The sequence below is a fragment of the Electrophorus electricus genome, chromosome 12 (assembly GCF_041902795.1).
Source record: "Electrophorus electricus isolate QZ-2024a chromosome 12, ASM4190279v1, whole genome shotgun sequence".
In the NCBI taxonomy this organism is placed as follows: Eukaryota; Metazoa; Chordata; class Actinopteri; order Gymnotiformes; family Gymnotidae; genus Electrophorus; species Electrophorus electricus.
Window position 1 is genome coordinate 2,681,238 of NC_137508.1, and position 27,149 is coordinate 2,708,386.

The 27,149-nt window shown below is 41.3% G+C and overlaps 1 protein-coding gene across 5 annotated transcripts in view; it reads right to left on the minus strand.

The window, feature by feature from the left end:
• khdrbs2 (KH domain containing, RNA binding, signal transduction associated 2) overlaps positions 1 to 27,149 on the minus strand; it is a 64,294-nt gene that overhangs the window by 17,382 nt on the left and 19,763 nt on the right. For all 5 annotated transcript variants that reach the window (XM_081725174.1, XM_081725172.1, XM_081725173.1 and 2 more), the window contains exons 3-6: positions 23,027 to 23,143; positions 19,351 to 19,497; positions 8,370 to 8,497; positions 5,059 to 5,257 (exon numbers count right to left, since the gene is read on the minus strand). In XM_081725174.1, coding sequence (XP_081581300.1) covers positions 5,059 to 5,257; positions 8,370 to 8,497; positions 19,351 to 19,497; positions 23,027 to 23,143 — 591 coding nt within the window. The remainder of the gene's footprint in view (positions 1 to 5,058; positions 5,258 to 8,369; positions 8,498 to 19,350; positions 19,498 to 23,026; positions 23,144 to 27,149) is intronic.

Here is a 27,149-nt window from a genome sequence, read left to right on the forward strand (position 1 = left end):
CCATATTTTTCTCTTAGTTACATTATCTAGCTTTAAATCTTTAGATTCTCCATCTCCTCACTACCCTTCTATGTGAACAGGCATTTCACTGCTAGTTGTGCCGTGTATGACTACATATGTAACAAAGTAAACTTTGATTTGATTTGCGTGCATGTTCGTGATATTTGTGAATGAGCATATTTGTGAATTAGCATAGACTATTTAATGGCGTCAGTATAAGAGAAGAGAGAGAAGAGCAACTTTCCTGCTTTCAGAGATCGGTAAACAGAGACAGCACCAGTGGAATTAAGAGCCTCTAAATTAAAACAATACAAAATAATTGTGACAATTATTACGTCCTCCTAAAACCTAAGGCTGTATATACTGCATTTACTTCAATTTTCTATATTTAAATGCAGATTTCTTCAAGATAATTAAATAGATACAATCTATTAATCCATACCAATGCTGGAGTGATTGGGAGAACTTGTTTTCCCAGCGGAGCGCCGGGTTGCTGGGTCAGTAGAATTCTGCTGAGGAGATCAGTAAATGCAGTAATGTTGTAAGCAGACCACCGTGAGGACTGATTAGGCTGTGTAGCCGTGTAATGTGGCTTTAGCTCTCAGTGCCTCACACTGGCTCACACTGCTATGCACACGCTACATCTACAGTGACAGAATGCTCTGACTGACCAATGAGAAACCTGGGTGGATGTGGCCTAGAACTGGGCTGAAAAAAAAAACACGGAGGAGAAGAAAATGATGGACAATAACAGGAGAAACAGAGGAGCAGAAAAATTAGGAAAAGAAAGGTATCAAACTCAATCAAATGCACCAAACTCAGGGACCTATTTAGAGCTCAAACCAGCAGCATAGTGGGCAATGAGAGGCAGCACAGCTGGTACTACCTACTATCTACCATGTCTTACAAAGCTAATAGCACTTCAATGCCATAATGTTTAGTGTTTTCAAAGCATGTAGGGGGTATTTCAAACAACTATTAAATAACCTTCAATCACACAAGTGGCCTGTAAGAGAGGCTTCATGTTATTTAAATCTGTGAAAATGGACTTAAAAGCCATTTCACCCATGAGTACCCAGAGGCCTTTCTGTTCGTGTGCACAGAAAAAGAGGTTCTCATGTCCTTAGACAATGATACTGTAATCAGCCAAGCTGCAGAGACCTATGCACTGCTCAGACAGACAATGGTTTAAGATGAACATCTTCAGCTGGAAAGCCACTTTCAAGTGTCATGCTGTTTTTGACTTTTTTATTTCTTGGGTATGCATTATCCATTAACTTTATAAAAAACTTTTTAAAACGTTGATCTAATGTTGTTTTTGTATGAATTAGATGGTTTTCAGGGATGTACGTGACTTGTAAGTTAGGTCTGGAACACTCATGAATTTGAAACCAAACCTCAGCCACTTTAGCTCCAGTATCTTGGACTCTTTCTATTGCTGTGTGTGAGTAATCTGTGATTATTATACCCAGATAAATAAATGTATCATGTCTACTGTTTACATACACAGAATTCACATTTCTGTAATTAACAGTATGCAGCCTCCACAACTCTTACTGTAGAATTACACAAACAAGAATAATACACAAAAGCTCAGTGTTTTTCCAAAATCAAAACACTTTAGGCATACACATATGCTGTCCATTAAAGCTATATCTACAGCTTGGCCTTTGTCAGTCATCCTAATGTCTGCTAAACATGGTCATAGATAATTACCAAAGCTAACTTTTTGCATCTGCTTGCACAATAACAGCCTTTAAATGTCAGACAGCCTTGAAATAAGGAACAGTGCCTAGAGTCTTTTGGCATTCAGTCTGTCTCTGAGAGTAAGAAATTATTAAACAATCTTCCTGAGGTGTATGTTGTACATCTGTTTTATTAACGGAGGGAGTTCTGCATGGAGAATTCCATTTCCATAATTAGTTTGCCTCAAAAATGTCAACTCAGCTCTGTAAGTGAGTCTATTGTTAAAAAACAGTTACTGAAGTGAGCAGAACCTTCCTTTGAAATAGTGGGAAAAAAGCCATTTCCTAATATATTCATTCCAAATCTACAATCGAATCTTCTTTCCATGTGAAGCAGTCATATGTGTGTGTGTGTGTGTGTGTGTGTGTGTGTGTGTGTGTGTGTGTGTGTGTGTGTGTGTGTGTGTGTGTGTGCGCGTGCGTGTGTGCTTGTGTGTGTGCGTGTGTGTGTAAGTCTGTGTGTTAGACTACTACAGTACTCACACAAGAACCTTTTCCATACTGGCATACCCTTTTCATCAACAGGAGTTTTCTGCCTATTGCAGACAGGAAGAAGCAAAGCACAGCCTTACAGCTCTCCAATTCTATGGCCCCTCATTTAATGGTTGAAATTCTGGCTGGCCAAGGCATGCATTTGCAGCGGATGGTATACAGGTTAACAAGCCTTTGGCCAAATTCAGGAAGAAACGTTAATTTGAATTTTTAGTGTTTACCTGGCCAAAATTCCACAAATTGCAACATTATAGGCAGTAACAATACAGCAACGTTCTGAGAGTTAGCTGGCCCTTCAGTAAAGCTTGGTAGCAAGACATAAAGACAAATTCTGCCACATAACTTTTATAATTCTAAAATAGTAAATATACAAATATTTAATGGAACAGAAATATCTAAAACTGAACTGAGTAACAGTGAATAAGGAACAATGAACCATGACAAGTGGAAAGGCATCAGCAGGTCTTAATGGGCTCTAAATACAGTCTTGTCTTCTACCTTACTAAGACTAAAGATGATTTTCTGTTAGTGTGACACTTCCAATCAAATATCTACTCATGTGGCCATCGGCACGGCTAGGGTGGTAATAAAGTAATTTGCAAACTGTCAAACCGACCTTTTAACTTAAGAAGGAAGACAGCTGGTTTCACTGTGATCTTCATGGAGGCATGGTACGGGATCTCTGAGGGACATCTGTAAGTGGAAGGGCAGTGATGGGCACTCTATACAAGAGTGAGGAAATCTTCCATGCCCTGAGCTAGAGGTGATGTGGTAGGTCCTAGGTGATCTCCACAAGAACTACAATTTGCAAGATTCAAGTCCTTCCAATCCACAGTAACACAAGATCAGAATATTAACTCGAAACTCTCTGCTTATCCACCTGTATTCATTCTCCTGGGTGAGTAATTGTAGCGGAATCTTAAACCCGGAAAAATAACGGAAATGCGACTGGATCTGGATAGGCGCTACATGGGGGGATAAAACAACTGTTCAATTCATCCCTTGCTTCATTGCATTGCACTTGTAAAAGCTCAGCTTTAAATCGCCCAGCTGCCATCATCCTCTGTGCTAATGGGCCTTTGCGCTGGAGCCTGCAAACAATTTGACCCCAAGAGGTGCCAAAACAGCCTCCATCACTGTGTCTGTTCCACAAAAGAGACTGACAACTTGACAGAGAGCATCAAACCTTCAAGCCCCTGGAGGCCTTTTAAAAATGACCAGTTTGGGCGCTACTGTATTCGTAAACTATAAACCTTAGCAGGGATTTATTTATGAAATTAGACTCAGCATGGAGATGTCACAATAAATTAATTATAGTCACACTGTCTAAATCAAACCTCCCTGATGGCCAAAACAAATCTGACTAAAATGGGTTGCTAAAATGGGATATGGGACCTATCGTAGTTGATTCAGTTAGATATCAATCCCCAGTCTACTTTGTTCTTGATGTGTGATATGCACTGACCAATTTCTTTATTCACCGTAAAGAAATCTCTGTGAAGTATTGACACATCCCATTTCATGAGAAAAAATGTGCTAGTGCATTCTTGTGAGTCGGAAACTGAGCACGTCGAGGCACAAAACTGAGATTACATGGAGAGGTGAGGTGGGAACTGTAAAAATATGTTCTAGGAAAACTTCTTATTTCCTAATCCCCAGATATCTGTCTCCTTGGCCTCATCTGCCTGGCCTAGCCCCAATTACTAGCAGAAAAATGTCCACACGTTGGGTGTGTGCAGCAGTAGACCATCTATGCAGCGCGTCCTCTCGTCACTGTAATGAGCCTGCGCGCTTACATTTCCCCTGTGCGGACAGCCCGCTCTGCCGACAAACGCCCAGCACGGCCCTTTTGCATAAGGTCAAAGCTAGGTAGCAACGGATTCCTTGAAATAGTGCTTTTTTCATTAGGCCAGAGACTGAAGTTCACTTGGCTGAGATTACTCAAAATAACCCTGTAGGCCCATGGGAGCAAAGATCTGCTGTGTGTACCTTCTGCCTTTTAATATAAATGGGCTAAAACATGAGATTATTAGGTTTCTCCATATATCCAGGTTTTTCTATCCGTGGCAAAAGCACAGCACTCGCTCGGTATGCTAGCAAACCCTGACATTTGCAAATAGTAATGTTTAAGTAATTTGGTCTCTCAGTGTTCTACCCTAACACCATTTACCAACTCCTTTCACATATTTACACCACATAGCACTTTGTTCATTTGACATGAATGGGGAACTAGGAGTCACTGCTCTATAGATCACAGTAAACAGTATGCTTTTCCCATCCAGAGACTTGTTCTTTATATTTATATTTCTGTGTAGCTGTGTGTTACTCTGTCTTGCGGCAGACAGACTTGACTGAACTAAAGCACCCCTGTGAGGTGGGAGGTGAAACGCTCCACGCCTCGCTATTTTCAACCTGTCTGAATGTGCTCCACCACCACCAATACATTCAACCTTTGGTAAACAGAAAGGCCAAGTCGGTGAGTTTTTCCATTTACCTGAGGACTGGAGGTTTCATAACTTTACCTCCTGTGAAGCTTTTTATCATGCTTTCTGTACATACGCAAGACCAGCAATCTAGCTGGAGCGTTTTGTTTGGCCTCAAAGATCAAAATATGAAACGCTTATTAGATCCTACCATGTGCTTCTTCAGTTTTCAAATAAAATTAGAACTTATGTGAATGCCTAAATATATAAATTGACTGGCACAATATGACTCAGTTTGGCTCATATAATAAAGTAATAGGATGTTAGCATTTTGCGTACAAATGCAACCGAGCCATATATTCGGATAAAAGATTGAGCGAGTGAGTGATTTTACTTACGAAGTCATCATAGGTCTTGGGTGTGGCCTGTAAGAGAGGGGGTCTGTAGCCGGGGGTCCCAGGGGTCCCTCTGGCCCGGGGTACTGAGACTCCTCTGGCTAGCATAGTGGTGGGCAGGGAGGTGCGGGCTCCCACCGCTCCCCTGGGAGCTGCAGCTCCTCGACCAGGAGGAGGAGGTGGCACTACTCCCCCTCGACCCCTGCAAAGCAAACAAATTAAGAAATCATGCATCCACAGGTAAATTAAGCACAGCACTCAGTCCCTAGTACAGATATGTACTGTTTCTGTCATTCTGTTATACTGCTCTTATAATTGTGCTATTCTGCTAGTTGTGAAACTTTATCATTGCTTTGCACAGCATGTTGCAACACAGCATGTTGTATAAAAATCCTGCTTGCAGATTGGCTCTTCTGGGAACAAGTTTTTTTTTTCTTGTATAAATATAACGTATAATATGTTCTATCTGCTCTCCTGCTTTCACAGTCTGCTGCCTGAAAACGTATAGATGATGTTTCATGAACACTAACGACTAAAAACATGAAACTCAGTCTGTTTATCAAGACTAGTGGTCTATACTGCTTGCAGGATGTATGGCATTTAATATTGTTTTTGCGTGTGTGTGTGTAGCTGAGCAGTCACTCAAACGCAGAGCTGAGACATGAACTCCCATGTCATTAGACCACACAGCAGCAGTGTTTTACTGATGCCACGTTTAGTATTGGAGTCATAGGAAAAGAAAGGGACTCTGGTAGGTGAACAAGGTCACTGAGAGTTTAGAGCTTTTCGTTGTTATTGGTTTCTTACCCAGAGAATGTTTGTGCCAGTGTTTCCAAGGTCTGGAGAAACAAGAACAGGCTCTGTGGTACATGTGCTGTGTCCACATGGAAAGGACACAGACCTATAAGTGGACTGTCATAGTAAGTGGAGTAAATGGAGATGAATTTTTAGAAAACATGGGCCTAATTCACATCTTGGCCAAATCAGGCCTAAACTCCGTGGTGGTGTTCAATTAAATGGCTCAGCTGGGTTACACTATGCCTGGACAAAAGACTGTTCCATGTATACTCTTGAGGGCTAACCAGGTCATAAAGAAATGGTTTGGCAAAAGATCAAATTTACACATTTTCCAATTACCCAAAATGTGGTTGATCAGGCTTGATATGTTTGTTGTCCAATGCTAGATAATATTTATTTTGCATTATAGCTATGAGGCTTACAGCTGTGTTTTCAACCAAAACCAATTGTAAATACAAATATTCCAAAATATTTAATTACCTGCTTCAAATAACACCACTTATCCAAGTCATCTGAATGAAATAATTTTGTAAAGTAGCATAGACGGTTTACAGAAGAACTATAGTACCATTCATCTCCAGTTTTCCAGTACAAATTTTCCTCAAGCATGATTCCAGTTATCCAAGATGGCTGCCCCATAATATTCCAGCAATCAGTTTTTTACAGACTACAGTAATACTTTGTCCAAGTTTATGAAGATTTGGGTTGGTATTTATTAAAAATGGAATCGAGCACATTTGTGGTGAGTAGTAAATTGTATTAATTAAAAAAAACCTTTTTTTTTTTTTGATGAACCATTGATTAATGGACCCAACCAGGGTTTGGTTAACAACAGAAGAATGCTGTTTCAACTGTGGTAACTATGGTGTGGAACACAGTTTGAGGCTGTCACAGTGTCGTGTCCTTAACACTTGTCATTTACACAGATAGAAATGAAATTAGAACACTTACAGTAGTCCAAACTAGTGGACCAATCAAATCTCCGACATGCAAGAACTCAGAGGTGCTCACTCAACAGTTTGTCAGGTATGCGCACCCCACTGACAGTTAAAGAAGCTTCTAAATCATGTGTCCCCTTGCTTTTCAGATGTGTCAGCTCCTTTTCAAGGATGCAATCTTTCATGGGCTACTCAATCATAACTAGTCATTGTTACTGCCTCACACCGCTGCCATCTAACAATGACTATATATTGTCTAAAGTCTACATACCATACTTTACTACAAGTGAAAGATAACTGAAACACATTCATTAGAAGCACTTTATTATTAAGACTTTATTAGAGAAGCCTCTGCTCATCTCTGATATTCAACACTGCTCAATTACAAGATTGAAACATTGGACTAATAGAAAAGAATTTTAGAATATTCTGCTGTAGTCAGCTTTGCTATATCAAGACTGTTAGATTTAGGCCTGTGCTGTATGTTATGATTTTAGCATTTACTCATTATCATATGGCAACGCCTTCCATTATTCATCCCAGACAGGTTATTACACCCCCATGAACCACACTGTCCAGAAAGTTGCTCAAAACCACTACAATCTTAATATGTCTGCAGCTCTGCTTGTGTTCTAATGTTATTTCTGGATTAGAGCATTTAATATGTTTTATGGTATTGCTTTGGTTATGTGTTCTAATCTCATTCCTGGATTAGAGCATTCATATGTTTTACGGTATGGTTATGCATTATAACCTTGAACCACATCCCTGCACTTGTAGTCAGTAAAACACTGAACACTCAATCTGGCTGAGTGCAGTTCTCACATGGCATATCTGAGCCTGAGCATATGAACTATGCATGACCTCGGGGTTATTTATTTCTTTAAATGCATTTTGTAGATTTACCTGTAAAAGTTTCTTTCAGGTAGGTAAACAAACACATCACAAAATATCACTACTGGTTTGTAACTGTTCAAACATACATACACAGACACACATTTGCGCACACATGCACAGACATGGTTAGAGTAATGACTCTGAATTCCAGCAGGGGAGCATCAAGAGGAGGACAGGCTTTGGCTATTTAATCGGGTACAGCAACAAACAATGCAGCTGCATTTTGAATCCATTACCACCTGAGGTAGTGCAAGCTGTCACTCTGTCAAGGGAATCCTGCCCCTTCTGAATGTACTGCAAGCAAGGTCAAGTTCACATTATATGAAATATAAATTAAAGTAGGGAGCATGTTTAAGATGCTAAAGGTATGAATAATGCATTGTAAATTTAAGACGCGCATTTGATGAGTGGCAATTAAAGTTTCATCTGTCAACCCTCATATAATCATTGGGAGCCAGAGGTTTTCATGGCACTTTCATAACCAAGCACCGTGCAGCTGTTTGAGTGTTAAAAACGGGTTTTTTCCTTGGCATGAGCAGCAGGTCACATTCCGACAAAGCTGTGACGCTCTTGGTTCTGACTTGCGTTTGTGATGAGCTCATTATCTGGCACGAGCCCCCAAAATGGCTTAGAAACGCGTCCCCTGCACGAGTGTGCTGGCAAGCCAGCAGTGTAGCATACCGCGTGGCAGCCGCAGAGGTCAGTCGTATGCCCCGCCCCCGGGCACTCCTTGGCCTGCTCGGGTCGTCGGAGCCATTGAGATAGGAGAGCTCTCGAAGCTGCTCCTGTCTGATCTCATCGTTGTAGTCCTACAGGAAGAGAAAGCGGAATGTTCGCATGAATCCTCCACATCACTGCCAGCCGGCAAACGAGCCTACAGACACACTGCTCTAAAAAGCACGGTAAAAGAACCAGATGATTCACTTATGGGCATCAACGGGCATCAGTGTCAAAATGACTGAAGCTTAAATCTGTTGTGAGATTATCCAAATGTAGGCCAAGAATTTTAAATGTACTGCCAGGTTTTTTCCCCTCCCCATCCAGAGCAGCAGGATAAGAACATAAGCTGTGTGTGCTAGCCCGTCCCAAGCACCCAGGCTTGCACACACTGGCCTTTCAGTATGTTAGTCAATGCTTCGCCACTTGCTCCCTGGTTCCTAGAACATGATGAATGGCAGTTTTATGAAAGAAGCAGCTCTGCACTGTTTAGCATTTTCCTCACCACATCACACCAGATTCAGCAAGTTGTCCAACCCCACGTTCAGTGTCTCATAGCAGGGAGCACACTAATCTGTGCAATGCTTTTGGTCTTTTAGTAACGGTGTAGCGTGATCCTCTTTCCTGCTACAACAAGTGTAAAAAGAATTTTGGTACGCAAAAATAATCAGTCAAAAGAACTGTGGGTGAACGACAGAATGAGCTCTCGACATCAGACATCATAAGTGACCAACCAATAGTCAACTAATGACTGTGAAAGCAGAGTGCTGTCTTAATAAGCTATTAATGCAGAATCCTACTGATCACATTCCATGCAGCACCAGTTCCATGAAGTGCTGGATCTAGACACAGTACTTCACCAGTTCCATGAAGTTCTGGATCTAGACACAGACCTTCACCAGTTCCATGAAGTGCTGGATCTAGACACAGACCTTCACCAGTCCAATGAAGTGCTGGATCTAGACACAGACCTTCACCAGTTTCATGAAGTGCTGGATCAAGACACAGACCTTCACCAGTCCCATGCAGTGCTGGATCTAGACACAGACCTTCACCAGTTCCATGAAGTGCTGGATCTAGACACAGACCTTCACCAGTTCCATGAAGTGCTGGATCTAGATACAGTACTTCACCAGTTCCATGAAGTTCTGGATCTAGACACAGACCTTCACCAGTTCCATGAAGTGCTGGATCTAGATACAGACCTTCATCAGTCCCATGAAGTGCTGGACCTAGACACAGACCTTCACCAGTCCCATGAAGTGCTGGACCTAGACACAGACCATCACCAGTGTACTGCACACAATTCATCCTGTGTGGCAATGCACATGCTTCATTTGTTTAGATAGTAAGGGGAACCACAAATGAAGGAGAGGAATAGGGATGGCTTATTAACTTTGCTTGACACCAGCTATCAGCACATTGTTGTGAAAGAATACTGCTACTTCCTGCATTTATAAAAGCCCCCCTCTCCCGTCTGATCGAACATGACAGGGCCATGAATCACCAGGCCGATTACAGCGTGGATAGCTCTTATTTTATTATCTTGTCACTGCCACAGGCAGATAAACGGAGCCTCATTTCCACCAGACACTTATTCCCCTTCCTGTTTGCCGTAACAGCTGGGCACAGGCAAATATTAAAGATGGCACTTAGATGAGAGTGGCCTTTTCATAGCAATCCAGTCAACAATCAATAAATACCATGGCACACCGTGTGGGATTTAAAGCTCATTTCATGAGTAGTCCACTTCCTCCTCCTTCTCATTTTTTTTCCAATTTCCTTTTCTTATTTGTTTGTTTGTTTTGTGTTTGTTTTGCTTTCATTATTTGGAAAATCGTCATCTCACCATGCCGCTGTTTTTACTGCTGCCCTGTATTATGGCCCTCTGTTATGTTGTAAACACATTATACAGACATACGTACATAAACGTTAAGTGTAAACACGTCCTCATGTTAGTGACTATACAACATTAACAGGCGAGAGTTACAATATGGAATTTCACAAATAATTTGTTATCCAGGTCAGCTGATGTTCTTCTGTCAAAACCAGGCATTTAAAACCTGTGATGGGATTCTTATGAGACGATATTTATACATGGCAATGTCGATAAAGAGCTGTTTACATCATTACTTTTAAAGCACAAATTGTGATTGAAGCCTTTTAATTCAAATGCTTATATTTCATAGTGGAGGTATTCAATTGAATCTGGTCCTGGATTTTGTAATCACTGGTAATTAATTTGTCTCACAGAACATAGGTTTTCCAATCATAGCCCCCAGGGTCCAGGTATTACAGATTTTCCACCTTCCCTTTACTTTGAAGCTAGCTGTGATAACATAGTGGCCAGTCTGTTACATTAACCATTCAGTTAACTACCACTGGAGGTCCCGTGTTGGATACCTTCATTTGGTGATACATATGTGATATTTTCAGACATCCAATTATGCTAATCTTGTGCTAATCAGCTAACTAGTAAAACTGATGGTGAATTTCAGCCCGCAGCAACACAATAATGAAAAAAAGGTTTAAAAACGAGTAAATATTTCACATCCTAGTCTTTTACCTACAGCGGTCTCTGGCAAAAATGATTGAATTTAGCATATTTTCCTATTATCTTGGACACAAAAGGCCCAAATGAGTTGTGGAATTGAAATCTGTTTCATGCAAAGTAGATGTAATAGATATCCTGATAGATTCATCATGAAGGGCTTCTGATGGCAGAGCTAATTAAGTAGTGAAGTGGCTATGAATGACAATGGCATTGCGTTGAGTCAGTGGACAAACGCAGAGCCACAGCCGGCCAGGGTCAGGTCAGTGCGGCCGATAGCAAATTACATCCAAGTAAACACTCATTTTAGGTAAACACCCCAAGAACCAGCTGAAAGTAAAACCTGAAACATGCTCTTGGATATTATGACAGATGGACAGGAAGACTCTGACCCGTCAATGTCCATTGTCTTCGCTGTTCGCCTGTAGTCAACCATGCTCACCGTATGTTTGAGTTAAGGCACTAAAGATTCAGTATTTGCTGGTACTGTCAGAGGAATACTGTTATTTTCCCGCAGTCTGTCTGTATACCACTGCTTAGTGGGTGGTGCGCGTGTGGAGCTGATTTGCCCATGAAAACGAAATTGGACAAATGGAGTGTTTTTATGACTGTCACGATCAGTCCCTTCCATGTTCCGTGTTTTCCATGTCTTGTGTTTTGTTCTGTTCCATAGTTTCGTTTTGTCCCCACACTGATTGCTTACACCTGTCCCTCGTTTCTAGTTTTGTGAATTTCATGTGTTTAAACCCTGTTGTGTGCCTTGATCGTGGCTGTTCATTGTTTGTTTGACTTTGGAATTACTGAATTTGTGCATGTTTCGTTATGGTTGTTTCTTCGTACTCCGTGCCTTTGTGTTTCCCTTGCCTTAGTTATAGCCGGCTTTCCCGTGTGCCTTCGTGTATTTGTTTTGTTTAATCATGGTTCCCCGTACTCTCCGTGTTGGCTCTATGACCCTGGACTACTCTGATTTTGGATTTACCCCTAATAAATCTTGCTCCTTTCCGCACATGCGTCTGCCTCCTTACTGCTCAACGTTACAGATACTGGTGGGGTGACCCTGGAGGAACACACAGACACAGAACCTTCTCGGCAGTTCTCAAGATGCATACGAAGTTCATATTTGCAGTTGAGCGCTCACTGAATGACTTTAGACAGGTTATCTGTGCATTCACTCCGCCTACTCACGTCTTGTGCTGTAGGCCACTCCCCCCCCAGGACAGACACAAAGGCACAGAGTACGAAGAAACAACCATAACGAAACATACACAAATTCAATAATTCCAACAAAGACAAACAATGAACAGCTAGGACCAAGCCACACAACAGGGTTTAAATATATGAAAGTCACAAAACTAGAAAGAAGGGACAGGTGTAAGCAATCAATGTAAGGACAAAACGAAACTATGGAACAGAACAAAACACAAGACATGGAAAACACGGAATATGGAAGGGACTGATCGTGACAACACTCTTGGTTCTAATGCAAAAGTGATACCCTAATACACCTAAATACTCTGATACACCTAAATACCTCAGTTAACGAATATCAGTGTTTTTTTTAACCCAAAGCACATGTTTTTTGAAAATGCACAAAAAAATATATATAATGAATGGAAAAATTCTAAACAGGATCCAACTATCACAAAAAGATTTTTACACTAGGATGAAGTGGAAAAGCCAGCATATCACTAAAGCCAAAATAGCGATGGAAAAGGGGTTTTTGAATAAACGACGGCATGTCAAGCCGTAAGGCACAATCAAATCTCTCCATTTTGCTAGTTTCCTTCAAGGTCCTAATCATAGTAGCCTATGTCATCTAAAGTTTCTTTGCGTAACCACAGTGGATGGAAACATAATTGTTTTTTTCTGCCAAAATTTCGGGAATGCACATAACAACTGCGAAAGGTTTGGATGGACACCTGACTACATTTAACATGTGATTAGGTTGTAGAGCAGGTGGTCTAGTGTAGGATATAGAGGAGGGGGCAGCTGGATGGGGAGCAGGCAATAAGAATTATACCTGGTTCTTATTCCTTCATTCCTCCTATTTATTTCTCCTTTTTATGGTGCTGGTAGGTTAGTCACAGAATGGAGTGACTGGGTTTTTTGTTTTCTGGTAATACCTCTGCTCTTCCACTTATGGGGAAAAGAAAAGTGTTCAGGTTTCCCCTCACCTGCTTCTCCCCATATGCTCCCAGCCCGGCCATTCTGACACTATCGCTGTGTTAGATTTGATTGTACTCTCCTTTACTAACTAAGTGACATTTCAGCAAACTGATAACGATACATGTTACTCATATCCAGTCCCAACAGGCCTCTCTGATCCTCCGGCACTAAGCTTTTAGTTATGTCCAAAGCTAAGGGACGCATGTGCTTGGGTAGACATCTACAACATTCTGCCATAAACCAGAAAAGCCCGCAGAAGAGAATGCACAGTTAAGGGCTTTTCAGTGAACTCACAGAGCCTGCCATATCATCCTAACTGTACAGGCTACTCAGAAGCCCTTGACATTCTTGGAACAGGAACTCTTGTGAATAGACATGCACATCTGCTTACAATATTCCGGTCTGTGGCACTCGTCCCAGCGTTAGACTGTCTTCCTCCAAACAGGCAACAATCACAAAGAATCACTTGCACACTGCTGTAAGCTCATTTACTCTGAAATCAAAACAAGCTATTTACCAGAGTTATCTTCTCGCGTACTTCACAAATGAAATAATTATATACAGCAGATAGCCCTGTCTGTTTTGGGAAAAAAAACACTTCTATATGGCATACGCTATTGTTAGTGGGTGATTGCAGATAAATATATCATTATTATCTAAAATGGTACCTATTACTCAGTTACATGCAGAGTAACTAACTGATGATATTGATAACACTGATTAAAATATTGGCAACAATTTTCTTCATTATTTAGTTAGATTCCTGCATAGCTAATAAACTTCACAGACAGGGGCTTGTCTGGGTAAAGTGATGTACAGAATAAATATTCTAATGCACAGGAGGAATTTACATTAAAGGAATTTACATTACATCTTCTTAGAAGATGGTTAAGCCCCCCTTAAAAACCTCCTGAAAACACCCTGAAAGAGTTCCCTATGAAAACGAAAACCATTAGCAAGACAAACTGCAGAGTAGCCCAGGGTGTACAAGTTTGTGATACTTTGAAAATCACTCAGTTAAAATTGTAGTGAGTCCCTTAGTAGAATTTGTGGTGACTATGATTGTCAGAGGAAAATGATCTATTTGTTTTTCTTTCTTTTTTTTTTACTTCTATTTCTTCCTTCCTTCATTTTAAAACATTCAGATTCTGAGTTTTCTGAGTGTTGACATGTGTGAAAATGGACCCAGTGTCTACTGCTGCTAATAGTAATAATATGTCTAATAATACTAATAATAGGTCTAATAATAGTAATACTAGGTCTAATAATACTAATAATAGGTCTAATAATAGTAATAATATGTCCAATAATACTAATAATAGGTCTAATAATATTAATAATATTTCTAATAATACTAATAATAGGTCTAATAATAGTAATACTAGGTCTAATAATACTAATAATAGGTCTAATAATACTAATAATAGGTCTAATAATATTAATAATATGTCTAATAATACTAATAATAGGTCTAATAATAGTAATACTAGGTCTAATAATACTAATAATAGGTCTAATAATATTAATATGTCTAATAATACTAATAATAGGTCTAATAATAATAATAATATGTCTAATAATACTAATAATAGGTCTAATAATACTAATAATGGGTCTAATAATAGTAATAATATGTCTAATAATACTAATAATAGGTCTAATAATAATAATTATATGTCTAATAATACTAATAATAGGTCTAATAATATTAATAATATGTATAATAATACTAATAATAGGTCTAATAATAATAATAATATGTCTAATAAACTAATAATAGGTCTAATAATACTAATAATGGGTCTAATACTGCCACTACTATTAACACAGATATGACCAGGATCAACGTTTTAATGAGAGCCATACTGGCAGTCACACTGCTGAATATGTATAGTACAGTCATTTTTTATCACCTTGGTTTTTCACCATGTCATTGCTCCGTTGTCTTTACCCATCCATTATGTTTGTGCAATTACGCGAATTCCTTCAACTTTTGAACTTGTAAGTAGTAGAAGTATTTCTTCCTCTTTCTTTGCTATCCCTCCATTCTTCCATAAACTGCATTAATTCCAATTAGACTGCTTGATTTGAATTATTTATCTATTTATATATCACTTTGATCATGAAAATACACTGAGGCTCTAATACTTTAAAGTTTAGAGTCTAAACTATTTATTTAAAACTATCCTTATTAAAAGTTACTTAATAGTACGCTAACTCTATTCTTTCTGCTTTTATATTACTTAAATAACCTAAGACATTGTTAAAGACCTTAACATGTATGAACCTATTAATTCTAGCCTATCTGGGTCTCAGTTCCCCCTCTGAAAAAATAGTCTATAATGAGAAAAATGCAAATACATTGCAATTTGGTTGTTTTAGTGTGAAAAGTGACAAAGTCAGTAGCTACAACAGCTCAGCGGTCTCAGGTGATGTGGGAAGCAATCTCCACATTATCAGAGCTTAGTTATTATCACATCCGGTACTATCGTGGTCTGGACTTTGCTGTCCTCATAGCTTGTTACGGTATATACTGCGCCATAGCAAGTTTGCTGTGCCTGGATGGTTTCCCTGTGAGGTCTCAAGAGTCAGTTTCGTTACTAATGACTCCTACAGTCGATAGTGCTGACGTGTAAGACTCACGTGTAAGACTCACTCTCACGCGATATGCTGTTGATGCCTTATGAGTAGTTTTGGCTCTGGACTTCAGCTCACTGAAGTTTAAATGAAACACTGGTCAGGAGGTTAATAACAGAATGTCAGCGTTCATTTGAAAGTATTTACATCTATACTTGGTGACCCAGAATGCCAGTGGCTTTCCAGCAATCTCCAGTTTAGTTTCACATTCTGTGGTAATCCTTTCAAGCCATGTTGGTAAGTTCTTCTGTTTATTCCTCACTAAGGTGCTCTGTGGTCTGCCAGGTTGTTTGCCTCTAGTAAACTAACCAGTACAGTGTATCATAAAGCTGATTTTAATACAACAGCACTATGTGTCTGTTGATTTTATTTGCATTAGTCAGCCTCAACAACGTTCAGGTCCTCATGGTCGATTAGCACACTTCAGATGCTAATGCCATAAGTACAATTAACTTTAGAGCTTCTCTTAGCTTTCTTGTGAATGTGCTAATGATTTTAACTTAAATTAATATCCCAATTATTTATTGACCTAACAAGGCAACACTATAAAAAAGTGTAAACATTCCTATATGGTTCACATGATACCAGGATAAGTTCTCTTAACTGAGTCTGACTGTCTGCAGGTGTCCTAGAGAGTCATTGCTTTATTTGAAATCCAGTGGGCTGGACTATAGTGCAGTCTATAAGTGTATTAAAAAGAACAATGTGTGGTTGAAGTGCAAAACCTTTTTATTTGAGGGTATTAACACCTATATACTGTCTAAACCATACGCCAGTCTTTTTTATACGTAGTTCACCAATTTGAGGATAAAATAACCATTAAAATTACACATGAAAATCATGTTTAGTGGCAAATCTCTGGAAATCAATGACTACCCGAAAGCGCCGACCGGCACGCATGTCCAGAATCCGAACATGTTCCTGGTGTGGCTCTATACGGCCTGCATGCAGCTGGTCTGTGTCTCTGTTTGCCTGCAGGCCTTTTCTCTGTAAAGTGAATGCATGCTTAGCAGAGTTCAGGCCAAGTGAACGATTGGATGGCATTCAACATTTCAGGCCTTGAAAAACCCTTTACTAGCTTTTCCTGAAATCTGATGCATGTGCAGGATGAAGACCATAATCTTTTCTCTCCTTTTTTTTTTTTTTTTTTTGAGGCATGTGGTTGGATTTCAGTCATTAAGATGCGTGTAAATAAAGATAAGTGAGCCAGTTGCACAGACAGCCATACATGCCCACACCACCCTGATTCACAGACAAGAAGGGCTTCGGATCATTGGCAGTTCCTCTTTTCTTCATGTTTTCCTCATTTTATCAATCTGCTGCAGGTTAATCTTCTTCCCTTCATCTCTAATCTTCATTTGCTACAGTTTAAGATTCATCTCTTCATCTCTAATATTCATCTTCTGCAGGTTAATCTTCATCTCCCCGTAAGATTTTCTTCCAACTCTAGAGCCTTTTAAGATACTGTTCAGTAAACTACGCACTGGCCTTTTTGAGACTTACCAGTGGTTTGCATTTACTAATTTAGACCAAACCTGAGTTCAGTCTGCTTAATTAAATCCAGCTGCCAACTCCCATTACCATGCAAATTCGATTAATATTCCCTTTGTATCACCCACTTGCTCTCGCGGTCCTGGCAGCAGCAGAATGTGAATTCAGAGTTCGGTGACAAAAATGGCTAGAAAAAAAAGTCTGGGAAGACATTCAGAGTCAAAGGTGTATCACTAGGAGAGTACACTACACAGAGTATACTAGATAGAGTACACTACAGAGAGTGCACTACACAGAGTATACTAGATAGAGTACACTACAGAGAGTGCACTACACAGAGTATACTAGATAGAGTACACTACAGAGAGTACACTACACAGAGTATACTAGATAGAGTACACTACAGAGAGTGCACTACACAGAGTATACTAGATAGAGTACACTACAGAGAGTGCACCACACAGAGTATACTAGATAGAGTACACTACAGAGAGTGCACTACACAGAGTATACTAGATAGAGTACACTACAGAGAGTGCACTACACAGAGTATACTAGATAGAGTACACTACAGAGAGTACACTACACAGAGTATACTAGATAGAGTACACTACAGAGAGTACACTACAGAGTATACTAGATAGAGTACACTACAGAGAGTGCACTACACAGAGTATACTAGATAGAGTACACTACAGAGAGTGCACTACACAGAGTATACTAGATAGAGTACACTACAGAGAGTGCACTACACAGAGTATACTAGATAGAGTACACTACAGAGAGTACACTACAGAGAGTATACTAGATAGAGTACACTACAGAGAGTGCACTACACAGAGTATACTAGATAGAGTACACTACAGAGAGTGCACTACACAGAGTATACTAGATAGAGTACACTACAGAGAGTACACTACACAGAGTATACTAGATAGAGTACACTACAGAGAGTGCACTACACAGAGTATACTAGATAGAGTACACTACAGAGAGTACACTACAGAGAGTATACTAGATAGAGTACACTACAGAGAGTGCACTACACAGAGTATACTAGATAGAGTACACTACAGAGAGTGCACCACACAGAGTATACTAGATAGAGTACACTACAAAGTACACTACACAGAGTATACTACACAGTGTACACTACACAGTGTACACTACACAGACTAGACTACACAGTGTACACTACACAGGGTATACTGGATAGAGTACACTACACAGAGTATACTAGATACAGTACACTACAGAGAGTGCACTACACAGAGTACACTACAGAGAGTACACTACACAGTGTACTCTACACAGAGCCATAAGTGTGTTAAAGCCTGCACAACTGTGCTGATGAGGCAGAGCTGTGCTCCTGTGCCTCAGGGCTATGTTGTAGAGCCCAGGGCAGACTGGGTAAAGTAGCATGAGAGTCTTCCTGCAAACGCCCCTCCCCCGAGGCCAACCCTGCACACAGAAGTATTCATATTTACAGTCTAGACTCAGCACGCATACAGTAGGGACATTAATTATTAGTAAACGCTTCAGGCCCGTGGAAAGATGCAGTGCCTTCCAGGGATTTTTTGCCCCTCATACATTGCTGAGCTTATTAACGTTTGAATATATTATGCGTGTTAGAGCAGTAGATGGAAAAGTGCTGAGGGGTGGAGATTTTTTTACACTATTTGAATCTGTGCCTAATTCCTGTAATGTATAGAAAGGTTTTACAAAGGAAAATTGCAACTTCAGTGTATTGTGAACAGCTAATAGTTGTAAAAATGCAGTAAAAAAAAAAAAAAGAAATGTATTACATGACTTGATTGTAACACCAGAATACAACAGTAATAGACAACAGGGCACAGAATGTTTCTATAAACTTCCACATCGCCAAGTAGAGTCTGTCTGTTTGGCTCAGTCTGTCCCTCCCTGTAGTTAACGACATGCTTAACCTTCTAAATGATTCGCTTTTTCGATTAGCATGGAGGAAGACATGATGATGCCAGAGGTGGCGAGGTGATCAGACGACTGGCACAAGCCTGTGCTCGTGTTCAACACAAATTACTCCACAGGAGTTTGAAGTGCATTAAACAGGATAAGTGAACTTACAGGAACCAGGAATTTCTTAATCTCCTCCAAGGCGTGGCTCATGCGGGAATAGGCCTCTCCGGGTGGTGCAAAGACTTCAATTAAGACATGGAGATCATTGCTCAAATGGGCATATTTCGCCTCTCCACTTTTCCTTAGCTCTTCTTCCTGCAAACAAGAAATCGGGTCAGATTGGTTCTATCTGGCTTGGCAGATTTGAAAAAAGCAAACAAACATTTACTCAAATAATTTGTCCCGCTATTGAAGCTGCACATTCTCTCTGGGCAGTGTGCCTGCTTTGATAAACTGAATTGTGGTGCATTTGCTGATGAAAAGCGTCACCGTTTTTCAGTCATCACAGCTAGGAGAACAGGCCAGTCATTACGTCTCATTACTAACACCCAAACCGCCACGAACCTTCCAAAACACAGCACGTCAAAGCTTTGTTATCCAGAGCCAGAGGAGGAAACACTGAAAAATGACACACGCAGCTATATGCAGAAACAAAAATGTCAGAGTGGAGCCATTCAGCAGAAACAAACTGCTGTCGCCGCCTCTCCGATGAAATTCTCCCCAAGGAGATGGGAAGGGGGAGGATACATCCGAGAGGCATTCCGTTTCCCGATTCCCTGATTACTGAAGGTCGTCAGTAACTCTTCCTCTGAAAGCTTGTAATTACTGCAGCCTATGTTACCTTCTCATGTTGATTACCAGTGGCTGCAGCTTCTGCTGAGAGAATGAAGAGCTTGGGTGGAGGGGGCATGAAGAGCTTGGGTGTAGGAAGCAGGAAGAGCTTGGGTGGAGGGGGCATGAAGAGCTTGGGTGGAGGGGGCATTCTTAGATGCTTGATCAGAGATGCACACCCACATCACCTCTAAATGTCTGATTAACCCTGAGTGACATGTCTGGGGCTAAAATGTCAGTCACTCGGTCACTTCCCATGTGCTGAACATTACTTCAGCTAAGCACAAAAGGTAGTTCTTCTATTTTAATTCTGGAAGGTTATGTCATGTTTGGTATGTTTAAGAAGGAAAACATATATAATGTATATTATATTAATGCCTCTTTGCGTGTGTCTGTGCTTGTGTCACACTTTAGCTGCACAGGGTGTTACCTCACAGAAAAAAAGACAAGAAGTGATCGTCTGCAGAACCATGAGAAGAGCACGCGCTTTATCTTCTCCGTGACGGGAGAACCTTCAGTCCGATGACGTTTATGTGTCTCAAGCCTGACAGCTTTAAATTTTCTTTTATGTCAGCCCATAAGCAAACACTCTACTGTTTTAGAAGCCAAGTCTGTCCTCCAGGATAAGTATCAGAAAGCACTGAAGTAAGTCTGTCAGAACCCTCTACAAATATGACAATAATGACAAGTGCCTCTTCCTTTCTAGTTACTCTAAGTGAGAAAGAGAGGTACACAATGCAGTGACAGCTCCACAGCACTGGAGCACTATTACAGGGCTGCTCAGATTACCAACCACCACATTCCTCCTTATTGAATGCCAAAAACCTCTGCAATCTCTCAGTTGCTCGATGACTGAATGGGGACCAAACAAAACACAGAAGACTCGGTTACGAGACGACACACTCGTAAAGTAGCATCTGCCAGACTATAACAATTATCAAAAGCAAACCTTATTGTAGTGCAAACATGCCGTGCATGATTTCTTGTGCTTGGTTGCCTAGTTTCTGCCTGGCAGTAGAAGATGACTGGTCAAAAAATACATTAAATAAAAACCCTGCCTCCACTTCACTAACAGTGATTTTTTTTTTTTTTTTTTTTTCCGTGCACATTCAGTGCATTTTATGTAGCACTCAAGAGCTTAGAAGTGAGACCTAAGTGATTTCAAAGAGGGTAATTTTGTGGTTAGAGAGGGGTCTAAACTATGTCAAAGAGAGCAGTTTTGTCCTCATTCAGCCCAGTGCTGTAGGCCAACTTGGAACTAGTGGCTTAAGTGTGTCGTGAGGCACGGGGGAGAAATAGTGAACAGGCAGGTGAATCTGCCACTGCTTAGTCAAGCTCAGGGAGAGAAGCATAAAAACAGCACTGCTCTGACTTTATGCATCAATTATGCATCGTGTTTTGACTAAAATCTGTTTCTGTTGCAAAACTGCAGCTAGGAAGCAAGCGAACAAACTCTGGCTCTTGGGCTCTGAGCTGTGGACGGCCATGTGAGTGCAGCAGGCATGCGGGGGGTGACATCAGACCTGCAGCTCCCATTGAGGCTCCCTCTGAATGGCTTAAAGCTCTTTTATGAGTGACCGGGCCAGTGTTCAACAACTCCATCTACCTCATAGCAATGAAACATGAGCATCCTGAAAACGAAAGTCCAAACATCCAGATCAGGTGCTGAATAAGTGAAGGCCATGCTGGAGCTTTTGGATGCTGTGTTTTATCCCTCAACCTGCTATGAGAAACAAACTCAAAACCCCACAAAGCAATCAGATAATCCCGACTGGGATTTTTAACACTGACCAAACAACCGGGCGTTAACGCATATTTGTATAACCACCAGAAAACAATCGGGCACTAGTGAAGAGGCATAGAGGGAGTGCAGAAGTACTCAACCGAATTACAACACATAAACTGCGCAGGATTAAACACTCCTTAGACCTGAATGGCTTCAATCCCTATGCGCGTCTCCTGTTGACAATGAGTACATGGCCATGAGGTTCCAGATAACCCACGGTCAGTTAAATGGGTGATCCAGTCATCCCCATTGGCTGTCTTCAGGTGGGGCACGTATAACGTGCTGCATTAACGAGAGACAATAGCTCTGGAGAAACCAACGGAAATTTGTAGGGGGGCTAAAACAAGAGCCAGTTGGCCTGTTTTTAATATCCAAGATAATCCGCAATGCAAATTTATTCCTTCTTAAATATTCAACAAAACCAGTACAGACATAGTGTACACATGAAATGAATGATTCAGTCACACACCTTCATCAACCCCTAATGTTAGCAGTAAAGTGGCATCAAAAAAGATTTTTGCGCTTAATATCTTTTTTTGCGGATTTTATAAAACACTGCACTGGTAAAAGGATTAGAAAGAGAAAGAAATTATTCTTTTTTTCTTTTTATCCCCTTAGTTGGTAGATGCAGCCACATGGCCCTCTGCTCTGTCACTCTTTGGTTTCAACCCTTTGGGTTAATATAAGTCTTTATCCTGGATGAGGCTCCTGGCAGGCGGCTGATTTGGCTCGAACCTGGGTGTCGCTGGTGTGAGTCAGAAGTGTTGGCGATACTCCACGTATGTCTAACGCATGTAAACAAACACAGCTAACTCTAACGTTAATGTACACGCCGACATCCAGACAGGCTATCGGCCCTTACTCCTGAAACCGCAGAGACTCCTGCAGACGAGGTTTCAGGGGCATGCAAGTCAGGAGGATAAATGATCCTGCAAAGGAAGAAACTCAGCGGACAGAGGTTGTGTGCGGGCTTCTCTCCCCCGACGCGTCCTGAGTCATGACAAATGAGCAATTGTGTGGGTTTTGATAAAAATGTATGTACTTTATGTTGGATTATTTTATGTTTTTACTAAACAGCTCAGTCACATTTCACAGTGTTGTTTTACACCTCAGTGTTTTAAGGGTAATGATACAGTGAATATTCACAGTGAATATTATTACATTAGTTGTGGAAATGGCATATCCATTTCAGACAGTAGAATCAAAGGCAGAGTGGTGCTTTCTTACCTTGCCTTTATCCCTCATTGAGCCCTTCCCAAGGATGGACATCTTAGCTCCTGTTTCTTCTTGTAATCTTTTCATGGAATTGCCCCGGGGCCCGAGCAGTTTCCCAACAAAATTAAACTGTAATGGAGAAGAAAAAGGCAATATCATTGGTCTCTCGCACTACTTGACAATTCTGTTACTTCAAAGCTAATAATAAAAAAAATCAGACCTTTTTTTTTTATTTATTTTTTTGGTCATCACAGACACACTTTAACCTGAATAACCGAACTGAAGCGAATTGTATAAAATAAGAAAAGAAATCAACTGAATAGCTGATGTGTCCATCTATCAAAAGCCTAGTGCTGATCAGAGCCGGGCCTTTGCACCTTCCGAAGCTCCATGAGGATGTGTGCACCTCTATCTGGAGGGATCGTAGGCAGTCGTCCATCTAATCGATGTTCGGGGTAAGTAAAAGGTCTCCGCTGCTCACAGAAATATTAGAACATGTGCATGTGCCAATAAAGAACCTTGGAGTGTCCAGAGGTGTACGCTTTAATGTAGCATAACATAATGAGTTTATCTCCAATGGGGATTCAAGTAATACTGTCTAGATGATGAGCTATCAAGTGACTGCCTTGGGGCAACAACTAACATTTCAGACTCACAGTGGACCAGAAGTCACTGGGACCAATTACTCGACATTCCTTTTTCCCCTCTGTTCCATTCCATTGCTTCTATCAACTGGCCTCTTTAATCTTTCTGATTTTCAATGGATGCTATACAATATGAAATCAAACTATTATCACCTTGGATTTTCTGCAGCCGATACAGTGAAATGACATGTTTAATACAGTCAAATGAACAATACAAGTGTTAATTAAACATTGATTTCTCCACTAACTCAATTCCGGTGAAGAATAGGTAATCTTCTCACTTTCTTTCTGCAATTTATTGCTGTTTCTTTACTGAAATCTCTTCTAAAATGTTTCACTGCTCAGGAGATTGATTCTTTTAAGATTTCCATACACACTTAAAGCTGGATTACTCTGAACACACACCCTTCTAGAGTTCCTTTGACCATTTATTTATATTTTTAGCAGATGTTAAGAAGGAACAACAAAAGATAAATGCCAATGCAAGTGTTAAAGTGAAAACATTCAGTATCCTAGAATGTCATCTTGGAAAGTCAGCAACTTCAAGGTTAAGCAATTTCAGCAGCATGGATTTTGTGTACAAGTGAGTCTGTTATTATTTCCGAGTCCTGTCTGGGCTTGTGTACTGCTAGCTCGCGGTGAGTGGCAGAGCGTGCTAAGAGAGCTTGCCCTTCACACATTTTCAAAGGTTAGCCGACACACAGCAGTCAGAATGAAACAGTTGGCCATAACACATGTTGACGAACCCCGCCTCACACATGGGCAAAGACTGCTCGCCGTCCACCCCTTAGCCTGTCCAAGAAACTTCACGCAGGGGCAGTCAACTGTTGGAACGCTAGCACTCTCTCCCTACATCCACAGGCCTGGTGGCTCCTGAGAGCTAGCGTGGTTCCAGGTGAGTGAGGGGGACGTGTTCTGCTCCACTGTTGTGCAGCGCTGCACTGAACGGGCACACTTGGTTGTGGGTGTGGGCGGTGGGCACCGTGCAACTAGCTGCCCCCCCGTCCTGCGGGGTGGTTGTGACAGGCAGGGGTCTTGCATCTGGCTGGGAGTCCTCGAGCAGATGGCCACCTCGGCAGCGGAGTGAAGCCGCGCGCCAGGCGGCGGCAGTGGAGTGTCCTGTTTTCATTAGGCTAATGAATGTCTGGAGCTGCTCTCCAGCTCCGCGGTGGGCAATTTGGGTTTTATTAGCCAGCGCGGTTCACTGTTAAATGAGGTTTGAAATGACGCGCGCATGCCCCTGCAGGACGGCGGGTGCAGGAGAGGTGCTGACGCAACAGTGACCTGCGCCAGAGGAGGAACCTGGCACCTCTGGCAGAAACCACGCAGGACGCAAGCATAGCCTGGCGATGGAGAGATCGCCACTAACCAATCACGTGTGAATATGCATGGCTCATACCAGGCTGTGGAGAGAGTCAACAGAGCGATGTTGATTTATTGATAAACAGACAGTTTGGCCATACCTCTGTTCATTATAGAGCCCTGGACCAAGCTCGGAACGTGCTGGGTTGAACAAATGCGTTTGCACACATGAGCCTTGGTGGTCAGGACCTTCACCTGTGCTTGATTTCTTTCTGATGCTCAACGCATCGATTTTTCTGAAAATGCTTGCCAAAGTGCACAAGAACCTCAGTGCCTTCCATTTTTTCCACATTAGATCTCCGGCCAGTTGCTCTTTAGCACTGCGTCAAGGTGATGGGTTGTCTAATAGGGATATTTCCAAGCAGTTAATTGAGTATGACACTTGACCAGTCAGAGGCAGGTTACAAAACACAGAGACGCAAATGGGTATAGTCTAGTTCATTAACCTCTGCTTGCCATAACTGTCACATGTATTGTTAACTTCTTTGGAGAAAGCGCGGGCAGCCGTGAGTGGTCCATTCCTCTGGCAAAGCACCTGTCCTTTACGCTGGACTGTATGCTGGACTTTATCCTGGACTGCAGCTCTCCTAGGGCCGCTGCTCAATTCTGCTTTATTTCCTCATCTGGAGTCCCACTCCTAACAGACTTGATGCAAACGGCGCTTCTATATTTGTGCATAAAAACAAATGTAGTGGAGGCGGGAATCGCGTTTTCCCATCCAGAAGAGGGAAAAAACACAAATACATCTACACTGAAGAACGCTGGCACAGTGGTCTATTTTTATAGAGCACAGTAGTCTTTCCTCTGCATCTACACTAACAACAACGATGAAGAAAAATGTTAATGGGGTCATCTTACTTCTTGTTACCTACTCTTTTTTTCCATTTTGTTTGCATGAGATAAAGTCAAGCCTAAGATTAAAACTAGTCCCAACATCCAACTAATCCAAATTTTTTAAAGGACAGCAAAAGGTCTAAACATGCTGGGTAATCTGTTTCAAGAAAACAAGATGGATAATCTGTTTCAGTCAAAACCAAAACCCAATGTCAGAGCATCAAATCCAAGATCTTTCTTGTGTGCCATCCACAGTTGGCAAGAAGCTCATCTGATCACACTCCCAAAAAGCAGCCAGGCGTTCTGCCTCTACTCGAGCTGGAGAGGAGAAGCTGGCCGCCTTGCCGCCATGCCCAGATAAGACCCCCAGATGGAGGGAGACAGGCCGTGCCAGCCGCTGGAGAGGCTTCGCCGCGCCTGATAGTGGGGTCTCTGCCGGGGCCCACCCACGCCTGCCACCCCCTGGCTAGACCATGGGGCGAACGCACGGGCATGCGCATCAGTGCCAAGCCACTTGGACGGTGGCAGGTTGTGGCAACGTTAAGAAGGGGAGGGAGGAAGAGCCCCTGCTGAGGCCAGAGAACTAACAAGCTGGGGTCGAGAGAGTGAGAGAGAGAGAAAAAGACAGATAAAAAAGCGAGTGACAGAAAAAAAGAAGAGACAGCAACATAAGAGGATGCATACCAATGCTAATTTTCCACTGAACTTGAGAGGAAGCAGAAAATCTTAAGGAAGATGAAATTAAGCAGTGAAATTAAAACATCCATCTCAACCTCATTCCTCTTACATACCTGAGACATGGTCACAAATGAACGACAATTACAAATTCTCATTTCTGCTCCTCAGCTGGAAATGCACTCATGCCCTTTATAAATAAAAACTGAAATGCTCTGAAATCACGTCTCAGCTTATCCAGTCAAAATGACATTCAGGTGTAAAAGAGGGAATGTAAGCACAATGACTATCCGCTGCACACCACTCAAAATTAACAGACCGATGCAGTTGTTATGTGTTATGTGCTGCGTTTTTGGCAATGAACTTATAAACAGATGTAAGAGTCGTTAATACATAACTATCAATTTAAATCTTTTAGTTAACTTTATTCAAGTCTTTTTAAACAAACAACATGACATGTTGTATATAAACACGTACTATATGTATCTTCAGATTCGCCAGCCCGGAGAAAATTTCTACACACAACAATGCAATCAGATAAACCAGGTGACCTTAAGATATGGACCAGGACAGGCAAAAAGCATTACTCCAAAAAAAAAAAAAATTCTCGTTGGGGAGTG